The sequence below is a fragment of the Oncorhynchus kisutch genome, linkage group LG17 (genome assembly GCF_002021735.2).
Source record: "Oncorhynchus kisutch isolate 150728-3 linkage group LG17, Okis_V2, whole genome shotgun sequence".
NCBI classification, from domain to species: Eukaryota; Metazoa; Chordata; class Actinopteri; order Salmoniformes; family Salmonidae; genus Oncorhynchus; species Oncorhynchus kisutch.
In genome coordinates this window covers 49484370-49504685 of record NC_034190.2, presented here as the reverse complement: position 1 = coordinate 49504685, position 20316 = coordinate 49484370, and the positions used below count along the sequence as shown (strand labels likewise).

Here is a 20316-nt window from a genome sequence, read left to right as displayed (position 1 = left end):
TGGCCCCTCTTTGGACACTGTTAACTAACCTCCAGACAAGCTTCAATGCCATACAGCTCTCCTTCCATGGCCTCCAACTGCTCTTAAAACGCAAGTAAAACTAAATGCATGCTATTCAACCGATCACTGCCCGCACCTGCTCGCCCATCCAGCATCACTACTCTGGACGGCTCGGACTTAGAATACGTGGACAAGTACAAATACCTAGGTGTCTGGTTAGACTGTAAACTCTCCTTCCAGACTCACATTAATTCATCTCCAATCAAAAATGTAATCTAGAATTGGCTTCCTATATCGCAACAAAGCATCCTTCACTCATACTGCAAAACATACCCTCGTAAAACTGACCATCCTACCGATCCTCCACTTCGGTGATGTCATCTATAAAATAGCCTCAAACACTCTACTCAACAAACTGGATGCAGTCTATCACAGTGCCATCCGTTTTGTCACCAAAGTCCCATACACTACCCACCGTTGCAACCTGTTCGCGCTCGTTGGTTGGCCTTCGCTTCATACTCATCGCCAAACCCACTGCCTACAGGTTATCAACAAGCCTCTGCTAGGTAATGCCTCACCTTATCTCAGCTCACTGGTCACCATAGCAGCACCCACTCGTAGCACGCGCTCCAGCAGGTATATCTCACTTGTCACCCCCAAAGCCAATTCCTCCTTTGGTTGTCTTTCCTTCCAGTTCTCTGCTGCCAATGACTGGAACGAACTGCAAAAATCTCTGAAGCTGGAGACTCATTTCTCCCTCACTAGCTTTAAGCACCAGCTGTCAGAGCAGCTCACAGATCACTGCACCTGTACATAGCCCATCTGTAAACAGCCCATCTCCCTCATCCCCATACAGTATTTATTTATTTATTTATTTATCTTGCTCCTTTCCACCCAAGTATCTCTACTTGCACATTCATATTCTGCACATCTACCATTCGAGTGTTTAATTGCTATATTGTAATTACTTCACCACCATGGCTTACTTATTGCCTTAACTCCCATATCTTACCTCATTTGCACTCACTGTACATCCACTTTTTGTTTTCATTTGTTCTACTGTATTATTGACTGTTTTGTTTACTCCATGTGTAACTCTGTGTTGTTATATGTGTCGAATTGCTATGCTTTATCTTGGCCAGGTCGCAGTTGCAAATGAGAACTTGTTCTCAACTAGCCTACCTGGTTAAATAAAAGGAGAAATTAAAAATTAAAAACATTTTTTGTCCCCTCCTGTCCTCCCTGTTCACCCACGACTGCGTGGCCAAGCACGACTAACACCATCATTAAGTTTGATGACGACACAACAGTGGTAGGCCTGATCACCATGACAACGATGAGAAATTCGATAGGGAGGTGGTCAGAGACCTGGCAGTGTTGTGCTAGGACAACAACCTCTCCCTCAATGGGAGCAAGACAAAGGAGCTGTTCGTTGACTACAGGAAGAGGCGGGCCGAACAGGCCCCCGTAAACATCGACAGGGCTGTAGTGGAGTGGGTCAAGAGTTTCAAGTTCCTTGGTGTCCACCAATAAACTATTATGGTCCAAACACACCAAGACAGTCATGAGGAGGGCAGGACAACACCTTTTCCAAGTCAGGAGACTGAGAAGATTTGGCATGGGTCTCCAGATCAAAAAGTTCTACAGCTGCACCATCGAGAGTACCCTGACCGGTATGGCAACTGCTCGGCATCCGACCGTAAGGCGCTACAGAGGGTAGTGCATACGGCCCAGTACATCACTGGGGCCAAGTTTCCTGCCAACAGTCATACTGTTCCCTCTGCTACCGCATGGCAAGCTGTACCGGAGTGCCAAGTCTAAGTCCAAAAGGCTCCTTAACAGCTTCTACCCCCAAGCCATAAGACTGCTGAACAATTAATCAAATGGCCACCCAGACTATTAACATTGACACCCCCTCCCTTTGTTTTTACACTGCTGCTACTCGCTGTTTATTATCTATGCATAGTCACTTTACCCCTACCTACAAATTGCCTCATATAACCTGTACCCCTGCACATTGACTCAGTACCGGTACCCCCTGTATATAGCCTCGTTATTCTTTTTTTATTGTGTTACTTTCATTTATTTAGTAAATATTTTCTTAACTATTTCTTGAACTGCATTGTTGGTTAAGGGCTTGTAAGTAAGCATTTCACGGTAAGGTCTACACCGATTATATTCGGCACATTTGACAAATAAAGTTAGATTTGAGATGTATCCCAGAGTCTCTGGTAATGGCGGCATTGAGACCACGGACACTCACCTGATCAGTGGGAGTGTAGTCACTCTGCTTCACAATATCAATCTTGTCTAGAAAGCTGAGAAGAAAGAAACAAGAGATTCAGAAGGATGAACAGGACAAAATGGCAGAATTCCCATCAACAGTTAGCAGGGGCAGTGAGTGAGCCTTACGGGAAGCTTTTCTGTGTGGGGACAGGTAGAAACCACTGAGCTCAATAGCATTATATAGACCTGTGTTTCTCCAACTATCTTTGTGCGAGAGAGAGACTAACCTGCAGTAAGCCATCACACCTTCCTCTTTGGAGGCCATTTTAGATAAAAACTAGGACTTGCGAAGTAAGAGTTGAGACAGCAATGCTGTATGTAAAATTAAAGTTGCTTGGGAACAGGTTTTTGATGTCCCAATACCTTGGCATCTGGTTTATTTTCTGATAAATAAAACCATGAATCCATTCGTTTTAATTGAAGCCATTACATAAAACACTTGCTACAAAAAAAATGCTAAATATATGGGGTATTGAAAAGTTAGCCGTGTGCCACGAGGAAACAGAATCAATAGAGCATCTTTTCTGGTATTACTCATCGGTGGCTCGCTTTTGGACTCAGGTCCAGGAATGGTTGTTATGTTATAATATCAGGATTCAGATGGATTTGAAAACTGTACTGTTGGGGGGGGGGGGGGGGGGATCTGGAAAAACCGTGATCAGTCAATAGGAAATATCATTATTATACTCTTGGATAAAGTATTTATTTTAGGGCAATATCTGTATAAAATGTTAGAAATAGGGGAGGTTCAGGACCCTCGTAAGACATCACAGTAAAATGGAGGGATGTATTTGTAAAAAGGAAATAGCAAAATGGCACTATACTGAGAAAGATGGGTTAGTCTGTGGACATCTGTGTTGAGGTAGGATCACAGTGAATGGTGGATTTTGCCGCTGTGGGTGAAAATCCAGCACTTGCAGAAAGGGTAAATTAGGAATATGTGTAGAATTATTTAACTACACGTACATTAAGTATTGTTGTCCAGTAGTTAACTTGAAAGCTGATTAAATCAATGTCAGCTAACTGAGCAGCCAGTTATTAACATCCTAGGGACCAGTGTTGGTCCAGGTCAGGAACCAGGGGGGGTGGAGAGAAACACTAGCATACATTTGTAGAGACACTTACAGATTATAGGAACGGCAATGGTTCCAGTCCTGTAGTCGTACCGACTTTGAAACTAATGTCCCATTCAAATGCATACGTTAACAACTGATACTTCACTTGGGTTTAAACAGTCCCTATAGAGTGGCTAATACAACTGAACGTCACAAACAGGGTGTGACAGACAAATGCTGGCCTGGCCTCACGAGCCTACTTAACACAGAGGAATGCCGAGCCTCTGGATAACCAGGAATGTGACATGGTGGGGTGGAATGGGGCAGTCCTAACTACAGGTGAGCCATGGCAGGAATGAGTCGGCACTCACTGGGAGAGACCTAGAACCTAGAGGGCTAGAACTAGGCGATATATCGAATTCATTTTAATGTATGTTTTTGCGTGACAATCCAAATGCCTGTATCGCAAGAATCGAGATTTTGTTAGTTTTTAGTGTTTAATAGCGCTTGTCCGCTTGTACTCATGTCATATTTTTTGGTCTCGTCCCCTTTGCTCCTCTGTGCACCTTCCCATTTACACCAGAGATCTTAATATGACGAGATGCACGTCTCCACCCTAACAATGGGAGTCCGAAAGGCAGAGGCGACAAACTTATGTCCAAAATAAGCTCATAGAAAATAATTTGCCTTATTTAAGACTTTGTGCGAGAATGAAACCTCTCGCGTCGCCTCTTCCTCTATGGTTTACGCCATCAAGTTTAAGAGATCACGTATTCCTCTCTGACGAGCGTTTTCCGGTTTCAACGGGCTATTTTTGCATTTCAGGTTTGGTCCAACAGAATCGGTTATATGGATACCAAAACACATTGAGACATTATTTTACCGTAATCGAGGATAAGTTAACTTTTCAAACTACACCCGTTTTATGTCTCAACTACTCAAATTGCGTACAGAGCAGACACTACTAAAACGAGAGTATCAATGAACATTGATTCTGGAAAATTTATGCTCAGTTTGTCGCGTGCCGCATTGGTGCACTGCTATAAGTATTTTAGCCAAATACTGGTATACTAGCTGTCTAGTCTGTTTGTATAAATATGCAATAAGCATAAAACACAATTATACAAGAAATTGACAACTCGTTCTCATTCTGAGAAATAAAGTAGGCCAATTGATTTCAACATCTGAACAAAGTGGACAGGCGTTGATAACAATTGTGTGTTCATACGTCAACTCTTCAACCCTGTTCGCTAGCACATATATCCAAATTGGCTAAACTTGAAATATAAAGATTAGCTGGCTGATCACTAGCTCGGGGGCTTGAGAGATTGTCGATGAGACTGAATCATTACTAGTGAATGTGCATTATGTGCAAAAACAGGTTAAACTATTTTGATAAACGAATTACATTAGTGGGTCTTGTAGTTGTGGGAGGCTTATAACTTCACTCTGAATTCAATAGATTATCGCTGACTGTTTGAAATGCAGTGTATTTGACCTTTAAAATTGTACAACAACGCTTATTTAGAGAAAACATTTTAAATCTAGATATGTATTGTGGATCACCCATAAATGTAAAAAAAAATTTACAAAAATTATTTTTAGGCCATATCACCTAGCTCTAACTAGGACAAACAGAGAGATTTTGTGTGTGTGTGTGTGTGTGTGTGTGTGTGTGTGTGTGTGTGTGTGTGTGTGTACGTGCACATTTACCATTCTTTGTTATGGCAACAAAGATGGCCAGAGATAACTATGCAGACTCCAGAAGATTAACGCTCTTTTCCTTTCCTGCTAGTTATAGAATAAATGTTGTAAAAGCTGTAAACTCTCCTTCCACAAAGGTTCACACTCACAAACTTGACCTGGCCCACCGGCCTGAACCCAAAAGACAAACAGAAAGTAGTGACATTACAGAGCAGATTCTAAAATAGCTCCCTGGCCTCCAGCACGGTTGCCATAGAGACAGAACCACAGGAGCTATAAATAGACTATCAGCTCAAAATCTTGTGTGACTAGAGTAGCCAGGGAGAGAAAGAAAAGGGAAGAGAACAAGGGGGGGGGGGGGGGGGGGGAGTGAGAGAAAGAGGGACTGGGAGAGAGGAAGCAGGAGAGTGAGTGAAAGAAAGAGCAGGGGAGAGGAGAGAATGAGTGAAAGGTAGAGAGCAGGAGAGTGAGGTAGTGAGAGAGTCAATGGGAGAGAGGGCGGGGCCAAAACTGGACTGGACCATCTGAACCACCTGAAGGGGTTGTCCTAGACTGTTAAGTAACAATCAAATACACAGCACTGTTTCTTCAAGCATTGGCACGTATTTTTTTATACAATCAGCTCAAAATCAAACTCCACTAGGGATGCACTGATGACATTTTTGGCCGATACCGATATTTTCCTTGCCAAAAAAAACAATAACGATATAAAAAATTTGAGCGGCCTTTCAAGCATTCTAGTACAGTTAAATAGTTGAAACACGCAACAAAAATATTTTTGGGGTCAGTGTGTGTGCATTTACGCATGTCCCCATTACCAGTAAAACATCATCAAAACATTTATTTCACCTGCTGTGCCGCTTCGTTGTTCATTTGTTCAGTGGTTCCATTCCCAAAGAGGATTTCATCGTACATGTCAAGCAGTGACGTTTCAGCTCTGTCTGTGGCCTCTTCTGTCGTGGGTCCTCTTCGTCGGTGCGCACTGTCATTGTGCCCGATTCCATCTTGTGCAGCTGTGTATAACATTTCACGTAAACCCTGTTTTTCTGCATTGAAGTAGCGGTCCTTGTACCTAGCATTGAGCATGGAAGTAGCGGTCCTTGTTACCTAGCATAGAGCTTGGTGGCGACACAGTAAAGAGACTCAGAGAGAATGCCACCGAATCACTTGTTCACAGCCTCTAGTACTTTCACAAGTTTTAACCCCACGGTCTGTTGGCAGTTTTGTTGAGCAGGTGTTTCAATGCCATGACAGAGGGTATCACGTCTGCTGCAAACGCAGTTGATGAGCTTATTTCTCCAGTCAGTTGTTTGAATGGAGCTAGGAGTGTGTTCATGTTTCAAACATGTTCTCAAATGCCATTGAAATGGCAGCAGCGGTATGAGAACCAGCACATTGAGTGTGCAATATGGCTTTCCTCAGTATGAAATCCTCGTCCACCCACTGTGCTGTCAGACTCAGCATGCTCATGGGGCTGACATCACTGGTCCAAATGTCAGTGGTGAAGCTAATAGCAGTGACGCCCATTGCAAGTAGCTCAGGGATGTGCGTTTCAACAATACTGTGTATCTCCTGTAGGGCAACATCTGAAAAATAGCTCCTACTTGGTAGTGTGCACCGGGGCTCGAAGTGCTCCACCAGTCAGCAAAAGCCAATATCATCCACGACAGAGAACAGTTGATTGTCAAGGGGAATATATACCATTATTTTGCCGTTAATGGATTTCGCCTTTGAGTTGTCCCGATCAAATGTTCTTACTCGTTCAAAACTACTGCTCGACTTTAGTTGTTGGAAGTGTGCACTTCGGGGTTTTTGTTCTGCTTTTGTTCCAAGTAGCCGCCTTAACGTCTGGGGGTGATGCACGTTCAAATGAGTAATTAGGTTTGTGGTATTGAAAGATTTCACTTTCTCCCCTCCTCTGGAAATAATAGCGGCACAAACGTTGCATATGGCCTTTCTGTTATCTTCCTTTGAAACGTCAAAATAGATCCACCGGCAGACGTTGTGGGCTAGGTTAGGAATGCTGTGTTGTACGCGTAGTGCAGTATGTGTCATGGCGTCATTACGTCATGTAATATAGGTATATGCACGTCAGCTTTGACATCGGTTTTGCACATTGGCGTTGAACTAGACATCGGGCCGTGCATCCCTAACACCACCATAACAGATTTAACTCTGAGGCGCCAGTCACTGTGGTTAAGTGGTGTACTTCCCCCCCCACCCCACCTATCCAACCGCTGGTGAAATCTCTGCTTACCCCTTCTTATGACTCAGAACCTGCCATTTTTGGTCCCTGTCACTGCAAATATCCTACATCACAGATGCGGAGATGGAGCCACACAACAGTTGAGAGAGAAAGCATGAAGGAGAGGAAAAGAAAGAAGAGAACGTGTGTGAGAGCGCGCAAGCGAGTACGAGGGAGCTCGTGGAGTGAGAGAGTACTAGGGAGAGCGGCAGAGACACACACATAGGCAGAGAGTGGTGGCATTGTTGATGCAGACAGCTCGGGGGATGTCATACTGTGGTGTGTGCGCACTGAGACGCGATGAGGAGCTGCAGGGTAACTTCCATGACAGAGCTCGCTATCACACAGCACTTCCTGGGTCCTTTTACACGGACCCTCAGCCACAGCAGTAGGAACACAAAGAACTTTAAAAGGGCCATTTTTTCAGGCAGGACCCTTTGCCCGTTACGTTGCCAGGTGTCACAGAAAACCAGAACAGTCTCACAAGGAAATTGCTATGCACAATAAAGTTTTGATGAAATTGAATACGTTTCAGATTGGGTAGTGTGCTATACGTGCCCCTAATCTTTGGCCTAGACTGTTTATGTTCAACAACACAGGCCTGTATAAGGGCACTGGAGCTACTAAAGACTGCTGGTCCTCTCTCGGCATGTGGTGCAGTGCATACTTACTACTGCGCACAGTCGATCAGCTGGTACTCATTGGATCTCTCAAAACACACCCTCACGCCCTCGTCCTGCCAGAGAGTCTTCGCATTCTCATAAAACTCCTGAAAGGGAGAAATAAAAGGGAGAAATAGTATGTGAGAGGAAGAGAGAGAGCAAGGGGATCAATTGAATTAAAGCAGGTCGAGAAAGAGGACACTGTCCATCCATGCTGTGTTTGAGGGCACTGCGATGTGCAGCCTCTTTTGTTGACACCACATGCTGTGTGCTTTGTGCTTGGCTAGAGCGTGTGTACATGTAGAAAAGGTAAATAGGGGTGGGAAGAATTACATTCCAATGGGGCAGCACACCTATTAGGAATCTGGCATTTATTGACTGGAGAACAGGTTCTGTGGCCAGTGAGGGTAACGGCCAAGGGGAGCTTCAATATAGGAAAAACCAAGTGACATTAGTCAGGCCGTTGAAATTACAGATTGTGCCTTAAAGTTAAAAACAAGGCATGTTTTTCAACATTTCCTTCAACGAGGAGAAATTAAGATTGCGTATGGTCGACAGGTTTAGGAGGGTCATCTTTGGCAGGTATCACAGACTTAACCCTAAATAATCACGTTAAAATCCCATATAAATATTGAATGAAACCTATTTCATTACTTTGACACGGCAGACAAAAGTGGTGCAGGTGTAAACAGGGGAGTCAACTCATATCGAATGGCTAATCTGTTACATCCTTGTTTGATATCTTTCGCATAAAGTGGGAATGCACACATAGCTTATCAACATTCAGAGTGCCAAAAAGCACATGGAAAGGTAGATCGTCTCAAATCTCCCTTCATCCTCCTCCATTTGGACCTTGAAGGTAAACAGGAAACTGTGTCCTGTATAAAATAATGGCTTCTGGACAACTAGACTATTGTGGAACAATTGGGCCACACACACACACACAAACATAACATTTAGCTTTCGATGCCCAAAATATTTGTCTCACTTTTTGTCTGGCTTGGGTTACCCGAAATCCCTGCATCCACTCCATAAAAAAATAGCACTCATTATGTGTCTTAGTAACAGAGTCCTCCTTTATCATCAGTCATGCGCTTAAGAGAAAAATAACTCCCCTGCTAACTCCTTATTGCATTACAGCAGCCAAACCAGAATCCTTTGGGGCCACAACTCAGTGCTATATTGTTTGCCTCCGCTCACCGGCTTGCAGTGTTCGGGAAGCTACTCTGAAAATACAGTTTATCAAGCTGCCAATTACTTCACTCTGGAAGAAGTGAAGTTACACTAAGGCTACCCTTTTAAAAAAGTAGTTTCATTAACTAAAGTTACTTTGGAAAAAGTAGTCCACTACATCCAAACTACTTATATCTAAATCTGGAATGTCATAGACTACAAATTGCAAGAATAGATCACTCCGAAGTCAGATGTTAACAGATGTGATTTAGCCTATTACACAGAAAAACAATGTTTTAAGTGAGAATTAGGCAGGTCTAAAATAAATATTTGCCAACCTCACCCATATTTCCTTCTTTTTTTTATCATTTCCATTTCATCCTTTGGGATGGCCTTTCTCAAATACACAAATGTTGTTTTTGCAACAACAAAACCTTTCACAGGGAGCTTGATCTTCCTTTAACTCTTTTTCTTCAAGCAAAGGGACAATTGTCAAGTTGAGGTTTATCAGAAGGCCATGGCTCCGTTTCCATGGCTGGTTGCTTTTACCTGGTTTCTAAAACGGCAATCTATAACGTAGCACGTGCTACGCAAAAACCTTGCGCAATATGTGGCTGAATGGGAATCTCCTCACTAGCGTTCCACCTCTATGGTCAACACTACTACAATATCTTCATGTAGCGAGAGACATGGGAAAGGAAGTTGCCTGGTAGCTTTGCATTTTTAGAAAACTGACATTTTATTGGCGTTTAGACAACCTATAAGACTCCCATTATCATCAGCCGAGAAACCAGCTGTCTGAAAATAAACCCCATACCACAACAAAGACGACATCTTAAAACACTAAATTAACTAGAAGCGAATAGCCCAGACAGTAGATAACTGTACAAACTACCCCCGCTTCTACCCCCAGAAACACCCACATCTAAAGTCCGCCTCCTTTTCCCCATACTTTCTTTTTTTCTATGTGTACTCTGAGATCAGGTGACCAGTAGAACCGGTTTCCTCTCCGCCCTGGGGGGTGCCAGAGAGGAGGGAGGGAGAGAGAGTTACACTGTCTGACCTTAGCTCCTGATGGAGGGGAGTTGGGGGGACTCTAAATCACAGAGATCCAAAAACCACAGAGCAAGGCAGCAGACAATCACGTCGCCTTCACATGTGGCCCTACACACCCAAACACAGAGAGCGATGTTATGGCAGGTGTGCTAGGCCCAGAAGAAAGACAAAGCGATCTTCAATGACTGTCTACGGTGCAACGGTAGGGATGCAACCACTCAACTGTAACCGATCACTTTGCATCAGCCGAAGACTTTTACGTGGACCTAAATTAACACGTAGCAACAGCAAAATATATGCAAAGCATTAACCAATCGGTTGTTTTCATTTCGATGAGTGACAACATGTCGTCTGTCCTAGGGTTCTGGATAAGTCAAAAACATAGGCCATTGAATTGTATTTCTAATGGACTTCGATGCTTTGGGAACTTAGTTACACATTGATCACAGGAACCTTGTTACCGTTTTTTTTTTATTGAATAGTGTGCGCCACGGTGAGTTTTACCGGCTTGCAGTGTTCGGTGGCGCACACTATTCAATCAAAAAAACATCAACAAGGTTCCTGTGATCAACGTGTAACTAAGTTCCCAAAGCATCGAGAAATCCATTAGAAATGCAATTCAATGGCCTGTTTTCGACTTATCCAGAACCCTGCTACCTGCTTAACTGTTACGGAGTCCTTACGTCCCTTCCGGCGAAGTCCTACCAGAAAGCACTCGGTTTGTTCAGGTGTGGGTCCCAGAGAGATATTTAGGGGTGTTAAAAGGCAATCAGTACCAAGCAGTGGTACTCAGAGACCTCCAGGCCTTCCCTCAGGGCAGTCCATTAGTTAACAGGCATCCCATAGAGGCCCTAACTGCTAATTACTACTGTACCACATCCCACAGAGCTACCAGTACCATGAGGCTGGCACCTGCAACAGGGACTGCTGGATGGGCCTTCCTAAGGGAACATGAACAGCATGTACAGTGCCTTTAGAATGTATTCACACCCCTAGACCCCCCCCTCCCCCTTGCCATTTTGTTGTGTTAAAGCCTGAATTTTAAAATGGTTTACTAGCCTCCACACAATATTCCATAATGTCAAAGTGGAGTCAAGCTTTTCGAAATGTTACACAAATCTAATTATCTGTACTGTAACCTCAGTCGAGCAGTGAATTTCAAACACAGATTCAACCACAAAGACCAGGGAGGTTTTCCAATGCCTCACAAAGACAAGCACCTATTGGTAGATGGGTAAAAAATAAAAAAGCAGACATTGTATATCCCTTTAAGCATGAAGTCACTAATTGCACTTTGGATGGTGTATCAATACACTCAGTCACTACAAAGATACAGTCGTCCTTCCTAACAATGTTGCCGGAGAGGAAGGAAACTGCTCAGGGATTTCACCATGAGGCCAATGGTGACTTTAAAACAGTTACAATAGTGGCTGTGTTTGGAGAAAACTGAGGATGGATCAAGAACATTGTTACTCCACAATACTAACCTAATTGACAGAGTGAAAAGAAGGAAGCCTGTACAGAATAAACATATTCCAAAACATGCATCCTGTTTGCAACAAGGCACTAAAGTAATACTGCTAAACATGTAGCAAAGCAATTCACTTTTTGTCCTGAACACAGTTATGTTTTGGGCAAATCCAATTCATTACCGAGTACCACTCTCCCAATTTTCAAGCATAGTCGTGGCCGCATCATGTTATGGGTATGCTTGTAATCATTAAGGATTCTGGACTTTTTCAGGATAAAAAAAAGAAACGGAATTGAGTCAAGCACAGGCAAAAACCTAGTTCAGTCTGCTTTCCACCAGACACTGGGAGATTAATTTACCTGTCAGCAGGACAGTAACCTAAAACACAATGCCAAATCTACACTGGGGTTGCTTACCAAGAAGACAGTGAACGTTCCTGAGTGGCCGAGTTAGTTTTTAAATATACTTGAAGATCTATGGCAAGACCTGACAATGGTTGTCTAGCAATGATCAACAACCAATTTGACAGAGCTTGAAGAATGTTTTAAATAATAAAACAGGCAAATGTTCCATAATCCAGGTGTGAGAAGCTGGTTGAGAGAATGCCAAGAGTGTGCAAAGCTGTCATCAAGGCAAAGGGTGGCTACTTTGAAGAATCTCAAATATATTTAACACTTTTTTTGGTTACTACATGATTCCATGTGTGTTATTTCATAGTTTTGATGTCGTCAATATTATTCTACAATGTAGAAAATAGTAAAAAGAAAAGAAAAACCCTGGAAGGAGTAGGCGTGTCCAAACTTTTGACTGGTACTGTGTGTGCACATGCACGGTACACACAAGAAAATAATGTGCTTACTCACACAGGCGTGTATAGACTGTACATTCATGAAAAGACCATGACAATCTATAATGTTCTGTGTGTGGGTGGTAGAAACATTGTCATACTCACAGATGTGAATTCATAGTCCTTCTGACTGACTAAATTGAGGACATATTCGATCCGGTATTGGTTGTGTGGACTGGCGAGCTGAACGGGAGGCGTCAGTGTACTCATAGCCGCTACTATGGTCTAAAGAGCGACACACACACACACACACACAAAATCAATACAGATCGAGGTGACAACACAGGATTGTCTTGGGGTATCTTATAGTCAATAATCATTGATAAAATATTGATGATTCATGCTTAGCTGTTTAGATTGTATTTATTCTACCTACCCACAGTGATATGAAAGCTTCAAACCGAAAACTTACCTCAATAGCTTCTTTAATATTATTCTTGATGTCGTGAATCTTCTGCTTCTTCTCCCTGCGAAAAAAACCCCCACAAACACATCAAAGCTCAATCTTCCATGTTGTAAATTACAATATAATTGGTCATACATTGTTGATACAGCAAACACAAAAACTAAAATGTACGTGGATAATAGTCCAGAAACATCTGGCACATGCACTACACCTCACGATCATCCCTTCTGAACCTGCCATTATTCATGACTGACACACACGTCTTCAACTATGTGAAACTCATATACCGAAAAACAGGTCACAGTCTCCCAGTGTCTACATTGCACTCCAATGAAAATACTCTTACCTGCTACGATAAATACAAAATGATCCGATGTCAAACACGACCCCAATTGTAAGAGTGGTATCCGAGCTGCAACAGCCCATTACTAGACTGCTTCAAATGTACGACTAAATTGTAAAACAACCGTTTTGCTGAGCAGCACCCATCACAGACTGTGCACTACCACTGATATTTAGTTTACATCAAAAACACAAAACAGCAGTCAAGGAAGGAGTAAGAGAGGGAATGTGAAAGAGGTACACCGACAGATAGAGAGGGATAGAAAAGGGTGTGAGAGGAGGGAAAAGTCGAGAGAATAGGCAACAGCCACACAGACATCCCCCCTAACCCAATAAACAAGAGGGTTAGATCGAGAAGGCCTTGTTTACATTTTCAACACGACGGTCATTCAAAATCACGTGCTATTACAAAGTAGCATGTGCTCGCTTATGTGTGTGTGGAGAGAGAATAGGCAATAACTTGAAGTAGAAAGCATGCGTTTAGTGTATACATCCGTGTCCATCTTTGTCAAAGAAATGTACCAAAGAAAATAAAATAAATATATTTTGGTGCAGTGTTTCACAAATGGATGAGCCATCAAGCTATTAGGGCTAGAACCGTATCTATGAATGTTACTGAATGCAAAAAAACTTCATCATCCAGGAATTCCTTGCAGAGCATCTTTCCCCCAGGACTGACGAGGAAACTTTGCTCAAGAGGTCAGACACACCGCCCTGCCTTTTATCCTTTGCAAAATACCATTGAAATACAATCCATACGTTTAAAGTTATATAGGGTACAGTTAACTTAACACAGACACATCCAACTAATCAATTCATGTTTGAAATGTCTAGGACAGGGGTGTCAAACCGATCAGTCTTCAACGAGGTCCAGAGGGCCGCACTGAAAATCGGTTAGATTTCCTCGCCGTCAAAATGAATTGTTTTGGGAATTTTCGATACTCCCTCGATTGTCTAGCTTTAGTGTCGGTGATTATTAGCAGCTGGACAGTCAAGAAACGGTAATAATGTAGGTCCATTATCATTTCTTCATTATCATTTCTACACAGTTTCGATTTGGTTTTAGTCATTTAAAAGTATATTGATTATGTTCTATCATTATTCAAATGTTTTAGTCAAACTACCCCGGGCCGTATGATTGACACCCTGGATCTAGGATGTGACCAAGCGATGATCTGAGCGCACACACACACACACACACACACAGCTTGTGTAAGTGTTATGGAGTCACGAGATGGGTCACACAATGCTGGGTGCCTTAGGTGCTGATTTGCTCATTTAACCAAAGCCACTCACCACACCAGAGCCTGAACCGTCAAACCTAACCCCACAAACTGGGGACTAAAACCCAAACCACCAACGCACCCGAGGCTGTGTCTAGACTTGACAGTTAATGACGTTTTTGTATTCTGATCATGGAGTTCTGATCATAGATTCCGAACACGTCATGTGTCTTCACCTACATTTAAACGTGTCCACATTGTGCCCGGATTTAATTTTCCAGCGTTATATTCAAATGCCAGTATCCATTCTGCAGTCGGTGGAAAAGGCTAAATATAACACAACAACTACTTGATGGCAGTAGTTAACTACTGTAGCTAACATCTTTAGCTAACCAGCAAGACAGCTAGCAAAGCTCAAGGGATTGCAAAGGGGTTAGCGTAACTAATATTAGCTATTTGGCTAGCATTCATGAAGCCAGCAAACACATTCCTCACACGCTAGGTGCCTCTCACTACCAAAACAAGTTTTCTTGACACTTGTGGGCGGAGTGCTGAGGATGTCACCCATTGTTTGCACTTTTGGTAGCCTGATTGCATCCAGACTGAGGAGAAATATACACACAATGATAACGAGGTGGTCAGACGGATCTGAACACAATCAGACAAAAAATGCGACTTCTGTCTTTTCAATGCGATCATCATATTCTGATTGGGCACTTAAATGGGATTCTGAGGAGGCATAGAACCTCACCCATCTCCACATTTAGGCCTAAACCCCCAACCAACCTACTCACCTGGGCTTAGACCTCTCCCAACCAATGCACTAGGGCCTTAAAGCACAAGTCACCAACCAGGGCTTGAACCCCGCAGAGTTTGTTCCAAAGGAAGTTTGACTTCTCGTCTCTCCATTCGCTTTTCATTTTTGGAAGTCCATGCAATCGGACTGATAATTCTTGAACCGCAATCTAATATTTCCGTCAATACTTTAAAAATAGCATAAGGACGAGACACCTTGACAGTAAGTAATAGTGGCTATTGAAGCACTAATCTTCAAACTGAGGGAACTGTAACTACCCTCCCATCACGTGCTCTTGCACAGGTGCATCTAGTGTGTATATTATACAACTCAGGTATTGAAAGACCAATACATGAAAGATGCCCACGGGGGTCAAGTTGGTGTTTTGAATGTCTGTTTTCATTCTGGGTTCCTCCGTGATTCTCCCCCAATCCCTCTGGCCGTCTCAAACCCGGATCTTTATTCGCAGTTGAGGAGCGTCGCCTGGAGTAGAAAACGATACTTACTCTGCATTGAAGCCATTCACATGGAGGATTCGCATCTGCTTCACTATGGTGCTCTTCCCTGACTCACCAGCCCCTGTGTAGAGGTATAGAGTGAAAGAGCGAACAAGAGATGGAGAACGAGAGCGGTGGTTAGACACATTTCAGAGAGTACAGGGCAATGCCCGATCCCGACAGCCAACCGAGGATGGTCATTTGGAATGTGATGCATCAACAAAAAAAATTGTTGTAAAGAGAGACATGTTGAAAGGAATAGTCGAGCATTTTAAATCTGTGAAATAAACATGATCAGAACAGTTCTAATTGAAACAGGTTATTATGCCACTTGACTGAGGTCTCACACAGCAGCAACAGAGGCCAGGAGTTGGAAAAAGTTGCCCTTTAACCTCTGGTCAGATATAGTTGTATTCTCCAGTCAGTTAAGGTTGGGATTTAAGTTGGATAAACTGATGTGGTTCGGGTCAACTTCTACCTTTGAGCGTGATTCCACCCGTGTCTGAAGCAAACAACTTCAAATTAGTGGGATGTTTGGTGAATCCACACACACAGTATAAATGTCAATAAATGTGTGAAATATTAACCTGTTGAAATCTAATAATACAACAGTATTAACAGCTTCACTGATAACCAGGGGTGCACCGCTAACACAAAGCAAAAGTCGTAAAACCTCTATCAAGTCTGACAGATTATTTTAGATTGGCTAGTCTAGGTTTGAGAACTTTCCCCATGTGAGAATAACTATGGGAGTTCTTTATCACAGATCCTCTCTAACACCTATGGGGCAGACCTGAACTGTACTGGCTCTAATATTGTCTTTTAACACTGTCCTTTACCAGCACAGTCCCAGTGGTAGATGCATAACCATCTAGTCCAGTACAGCTCGGCTTGACCCTATAGTGTGAATCAAGCATAAAAAAAAGGTACCAACTATACTCTAAATTTCAAATAGATTTATGACTAATATTTTTTACCCCCCATAGCAGTGATATCAAATGGTAAGAGCTGTATCATGATTGGTTAAGGGTCAGATGTCTTATCTCCACTGTCTGATAAAATTCAAACTCACAAATGGGGGCCAACATCTGAAAACTTGACAACGGTACAACAAAAAAATGGTCATATCATAGAAAAGTGCAAAGGGCACAGTGCTATATAAAGCAGTATGTAGAAGTCAATGTTAAATGAGAGTTATGTTCTGCTTACTTTAGTTACCACAACTTCCTCTCCAACGGAAATACTGGTATAGCGTTCAACACACTAGGTCTCAGGCACTTTCTCATCAAATATCCTTTCGAGAGGACATTTGGACTGTTTTCACATTACAGTACCATGAGTAGAGAAGTGTCAGCGGTAGAAATGCTCAAAGAGTGCGCTGCATTATTCCGCACATAGGCCCGCCTCGAAATACACAGGCCTACGGATTTGAAAGTGTACAAGCAGATAGTTGTTCTGAGAGCACACCCACAACCCACATGTAGAGGCTCAACACCCATGTTTCATATAGATTAGGCAGGAGCTGTTACAATCACACAGGCCTACGACATAATGTATCAAAATGTGAAGAAAATAAACTAAATGTTGCAATGAGTAGGCTTCAATTATTCGTTAGAGGATCAAGTCGAACTGCATCTTTTGATACACCGTGTCAGCTTGAAACATCATGCCAGCAACCATGTCACATTGAAAAAGTACAATTACTATGTTGTGTAGCAGGAAGGCCTACAGAGAAAACTAAATCCTATATCACATCAAATATAGGATTAGAAACAATGTCGCCAATGAGGCCTTGCCTGCAACACATCAGATTCCGTTCACATTTACCTAAAAGTAGTAGCCTGTGAGTTGCTCTATATAGCTGTTTGTCCTTCTGAAGTTGTTTCTCTATCTTTTTGTTGGCTTCTCTTTGTACCTTCTCCTCATTTCGCTGATCTTCAGTCTTACTGTTGCCCAAACAACCCATCTTCCCGCAAGAAAGTGGGTCCGGGGGAAGGTGAAGAAGAAAAATAACTAACCTAGATCTCTCGGTTGACCGACGGAATTGAGACGAATATTAACGACATGTATACAGGCTGTGGTTTAATGTTACGTCGAACTAACGTCTGTTTTAAAACGTTGTCCTATTGCGTTTGTAAGTATGTGTGTATATAATGCGTCTTTTTCAACTGATATTACTGTCAAAGAGGGCAGGAGACTGTTGATGACGATACCCAGGCCGTCCTCTCAGTTTGGTCAATTCTATTAGGCTTTTTCTTTCTTCACGTACAGCTTTTATATGCCGATATAGATGACCATCCACAGGTTTAAAGGTTGATTGAGGGTTTTGCCTCGCTCACATTCAATTGAAGAGAGGATAAAAAGCCTATTTTCAGCTCACGAACGGCACGGGTCTCACGTCTCACTGTTGCCTGTGACAGAGACCGAAAATCGGTATAGCACAAAAACGCGACTGTAAAATTTGACCCGGATCTTTTTTGACACGGGTTAGAATAAACATCTCTTTGGGAAAAGGCGTATTTCCTGCGGCCTTTCTACGCGCAGAGACTGTAGACTGGAGGAAAAATATATATATATATTTACACTTAACGAACTACATGTGTAATATTTCCCTTGCTTCCGTCTTCATTTAACTCATTTTTATATCCACAATATGATCCTCGATCTAAACGGTGAGTCCGGTTCAGTTTAGATCCCCAAAATAATTCAATTTTCGTGATTTTCCCCCGTTTCTGTGATGGCTGTTCCTTGCTGTTTTTTCTCAATCCAAAGGCCCTTCGCTGTCTTTTCTTTTGTTGCCGAAATGTGTATCCCTCCTCACATCAGCAAGGCTCCTAATAGCGCTCAGATAGCCCCCAATAAAATCTTAAATGGGTTCTGATTCTTCTAAACATGACGAAAACACGAAAATCCTTCGAATTGTCCCGTTCCTTGCAGGTATAGCCCGCTGTCAGTCTCAGTTTTATATTCCTTCTGAACTCGAATGGTAGAGTTTACATGTGCATATACATTCATAAATATGACGTGTTGCACTAACACATTCCACGATGAAGACAGTTCCCTCCTGGACTGGTCGTGGAAGATGATTAAACACGCGTATAAGCAATTCTTGAAGGTATAAATGTTCTCTTCGGGAACAGTATATGAGATAGATGGGGTGGGGCAAACGGCGCTCAGTGAACCCTGGGAAGGACCAGCGCTTCATCACATGACTCCACAGAACGTCAGCATGCCGAAATTCTGCAGAGAAAACGGCGCCCTCTTCAAAGAAAGAACAGATTGCGACCCAAGACCCTTAACACGGGGCCACCGGAGTCACTCTCTTTTTATTTTTGGGATGTTTGGACGCGCAGTGGCACTAAATTAGGCTACCACATTGATTATAAAACACATGTTTCCAGTTGTTAATCATTATTCCAACGGGACCACGAAAGCCTGTTTGTTTATGCTTCTAAAAACCTAGGACTATATGAGGTTGGTAGGCCTTGTCACAGGGGTGTTTTTTCAATTGCAGATTATAATCCTAATTTATTCTTTATTACTAGGCTGGAAATGAAATGGTATGCCCTGAAACCTGTCTTCATCTGTACACCCAGAGGTTACAGATAGGCTGACCAGATGGATGGAGTTCTGCCACTTCAGCATGTAACTATTGAATTAGTATTCTGAATTCCAATCCCAGGTTTATCCAAATCCCAACTGTATACTCCGATTGAGTAGGCTACATTTGGGATTGAACATGTGTCCAATTTGGGGGGACATTCTTACCCGCATGACAAAGCCTTTCACTGACACCCCCTGGTCACATTCTAAAACTTGATCACGTCAGATCTCCAAATCTGAGTATGACTCATGCTTTCTATAATGAACTAATTTACTGGGCTGTATTTGGAGATGCAAATAGTCTCTTGGGTGTGTCACTGTCATTGTTTAGATTGCTTTATTCAATGTCTTCCTGGAATTCCATTTGGCCAGTTCTCTGTATTTAGACTGTCATCCAATATTTCCCGGTCCATTATTCTCCGCATTGACTCAGAATCTCAGTATACATAGTTTTGTCATCCCCAGTGGTGTTTGAAAGTTATTTGAATCAGAGATGCTCTAGTAGTATGTTCTTGATGTGCTGGTGTTCACATTCATCAACGTCTCATGACTTCTATGCCATGGTCACCCTGCGTTGTGATAATGTGTTGCTTTGAGGTCTGTGATGGCTTTAGCCTCTGTTGCTGTCACATCTTCTCAGCACTAGATGGCAGCAGTAACTTGGTTGTAAACAAGGTACTACCGTTCACATCCTTACTAGCTTTCACGCGCTTTATTGTACAAAGACAGTTTCAGTATATGATAAAAGTCCACAAACACACCCTATTCTATCCTTACTCCAGTTATTCATGATGTAATGTGCAAATTCATTTGTCAGAAAGTGTATGGAAGACTTGACTAGATATCATGAATTGGGTTGAGAAAGACTGTTTATCGTTTAATATTGAACACTTTTTATATTAAATTCACCGCATTTTGCATTATTTGTACATTCATTTTATCCCTCAAAA

The 20316-nt window shown here is 42.5% G+C and overlaps 1 protein-coding gene across 2 annotated transcripts in view; it reads right to left on the bottom strand.

Moving 5' to 3' along the window:
• LOC109907814 (guanine nucleotide-binding protein G(s) subunit alpha) overlaps positions 1–18959 on the bottom strand; it is a 31831-nt gene extending 12872 nt beyond the window's left edge. Inside the window, exons 1-6 of one of the 2 annotated variants that reach the window (XM_031793990.1) lie at positions 17591–18959; positions 15773–15845; positions 12912–12966; positions 12605–12724; positions 7962–8059; positions 2264–2318 (exon numbers count right to left, since the gene is read on the bottom strand). In XM_031793990.1, coding sequence (XP_031649850.1) covers positions 2264–2318; positions 7962–8059; positions 12605–12724; positions 12912–12966; positions 15773–15845; positions 17591–17729 — 540 coding nt within the window. In that variant the 5' untranslated portion in view covers positions 17730–18959. The remainder of the gene's footprint in view (positions 1–2263; positions 2319–7961; positions 8060–12604; positions 12725–12911; positions 12967–15772; positions 15846–17590) is intronic. The other variant, XM_020506042.2, reaches the window with a different exon arrangement.
• Positions 18960–20316: the final 1357 nt, after the last annotated feature.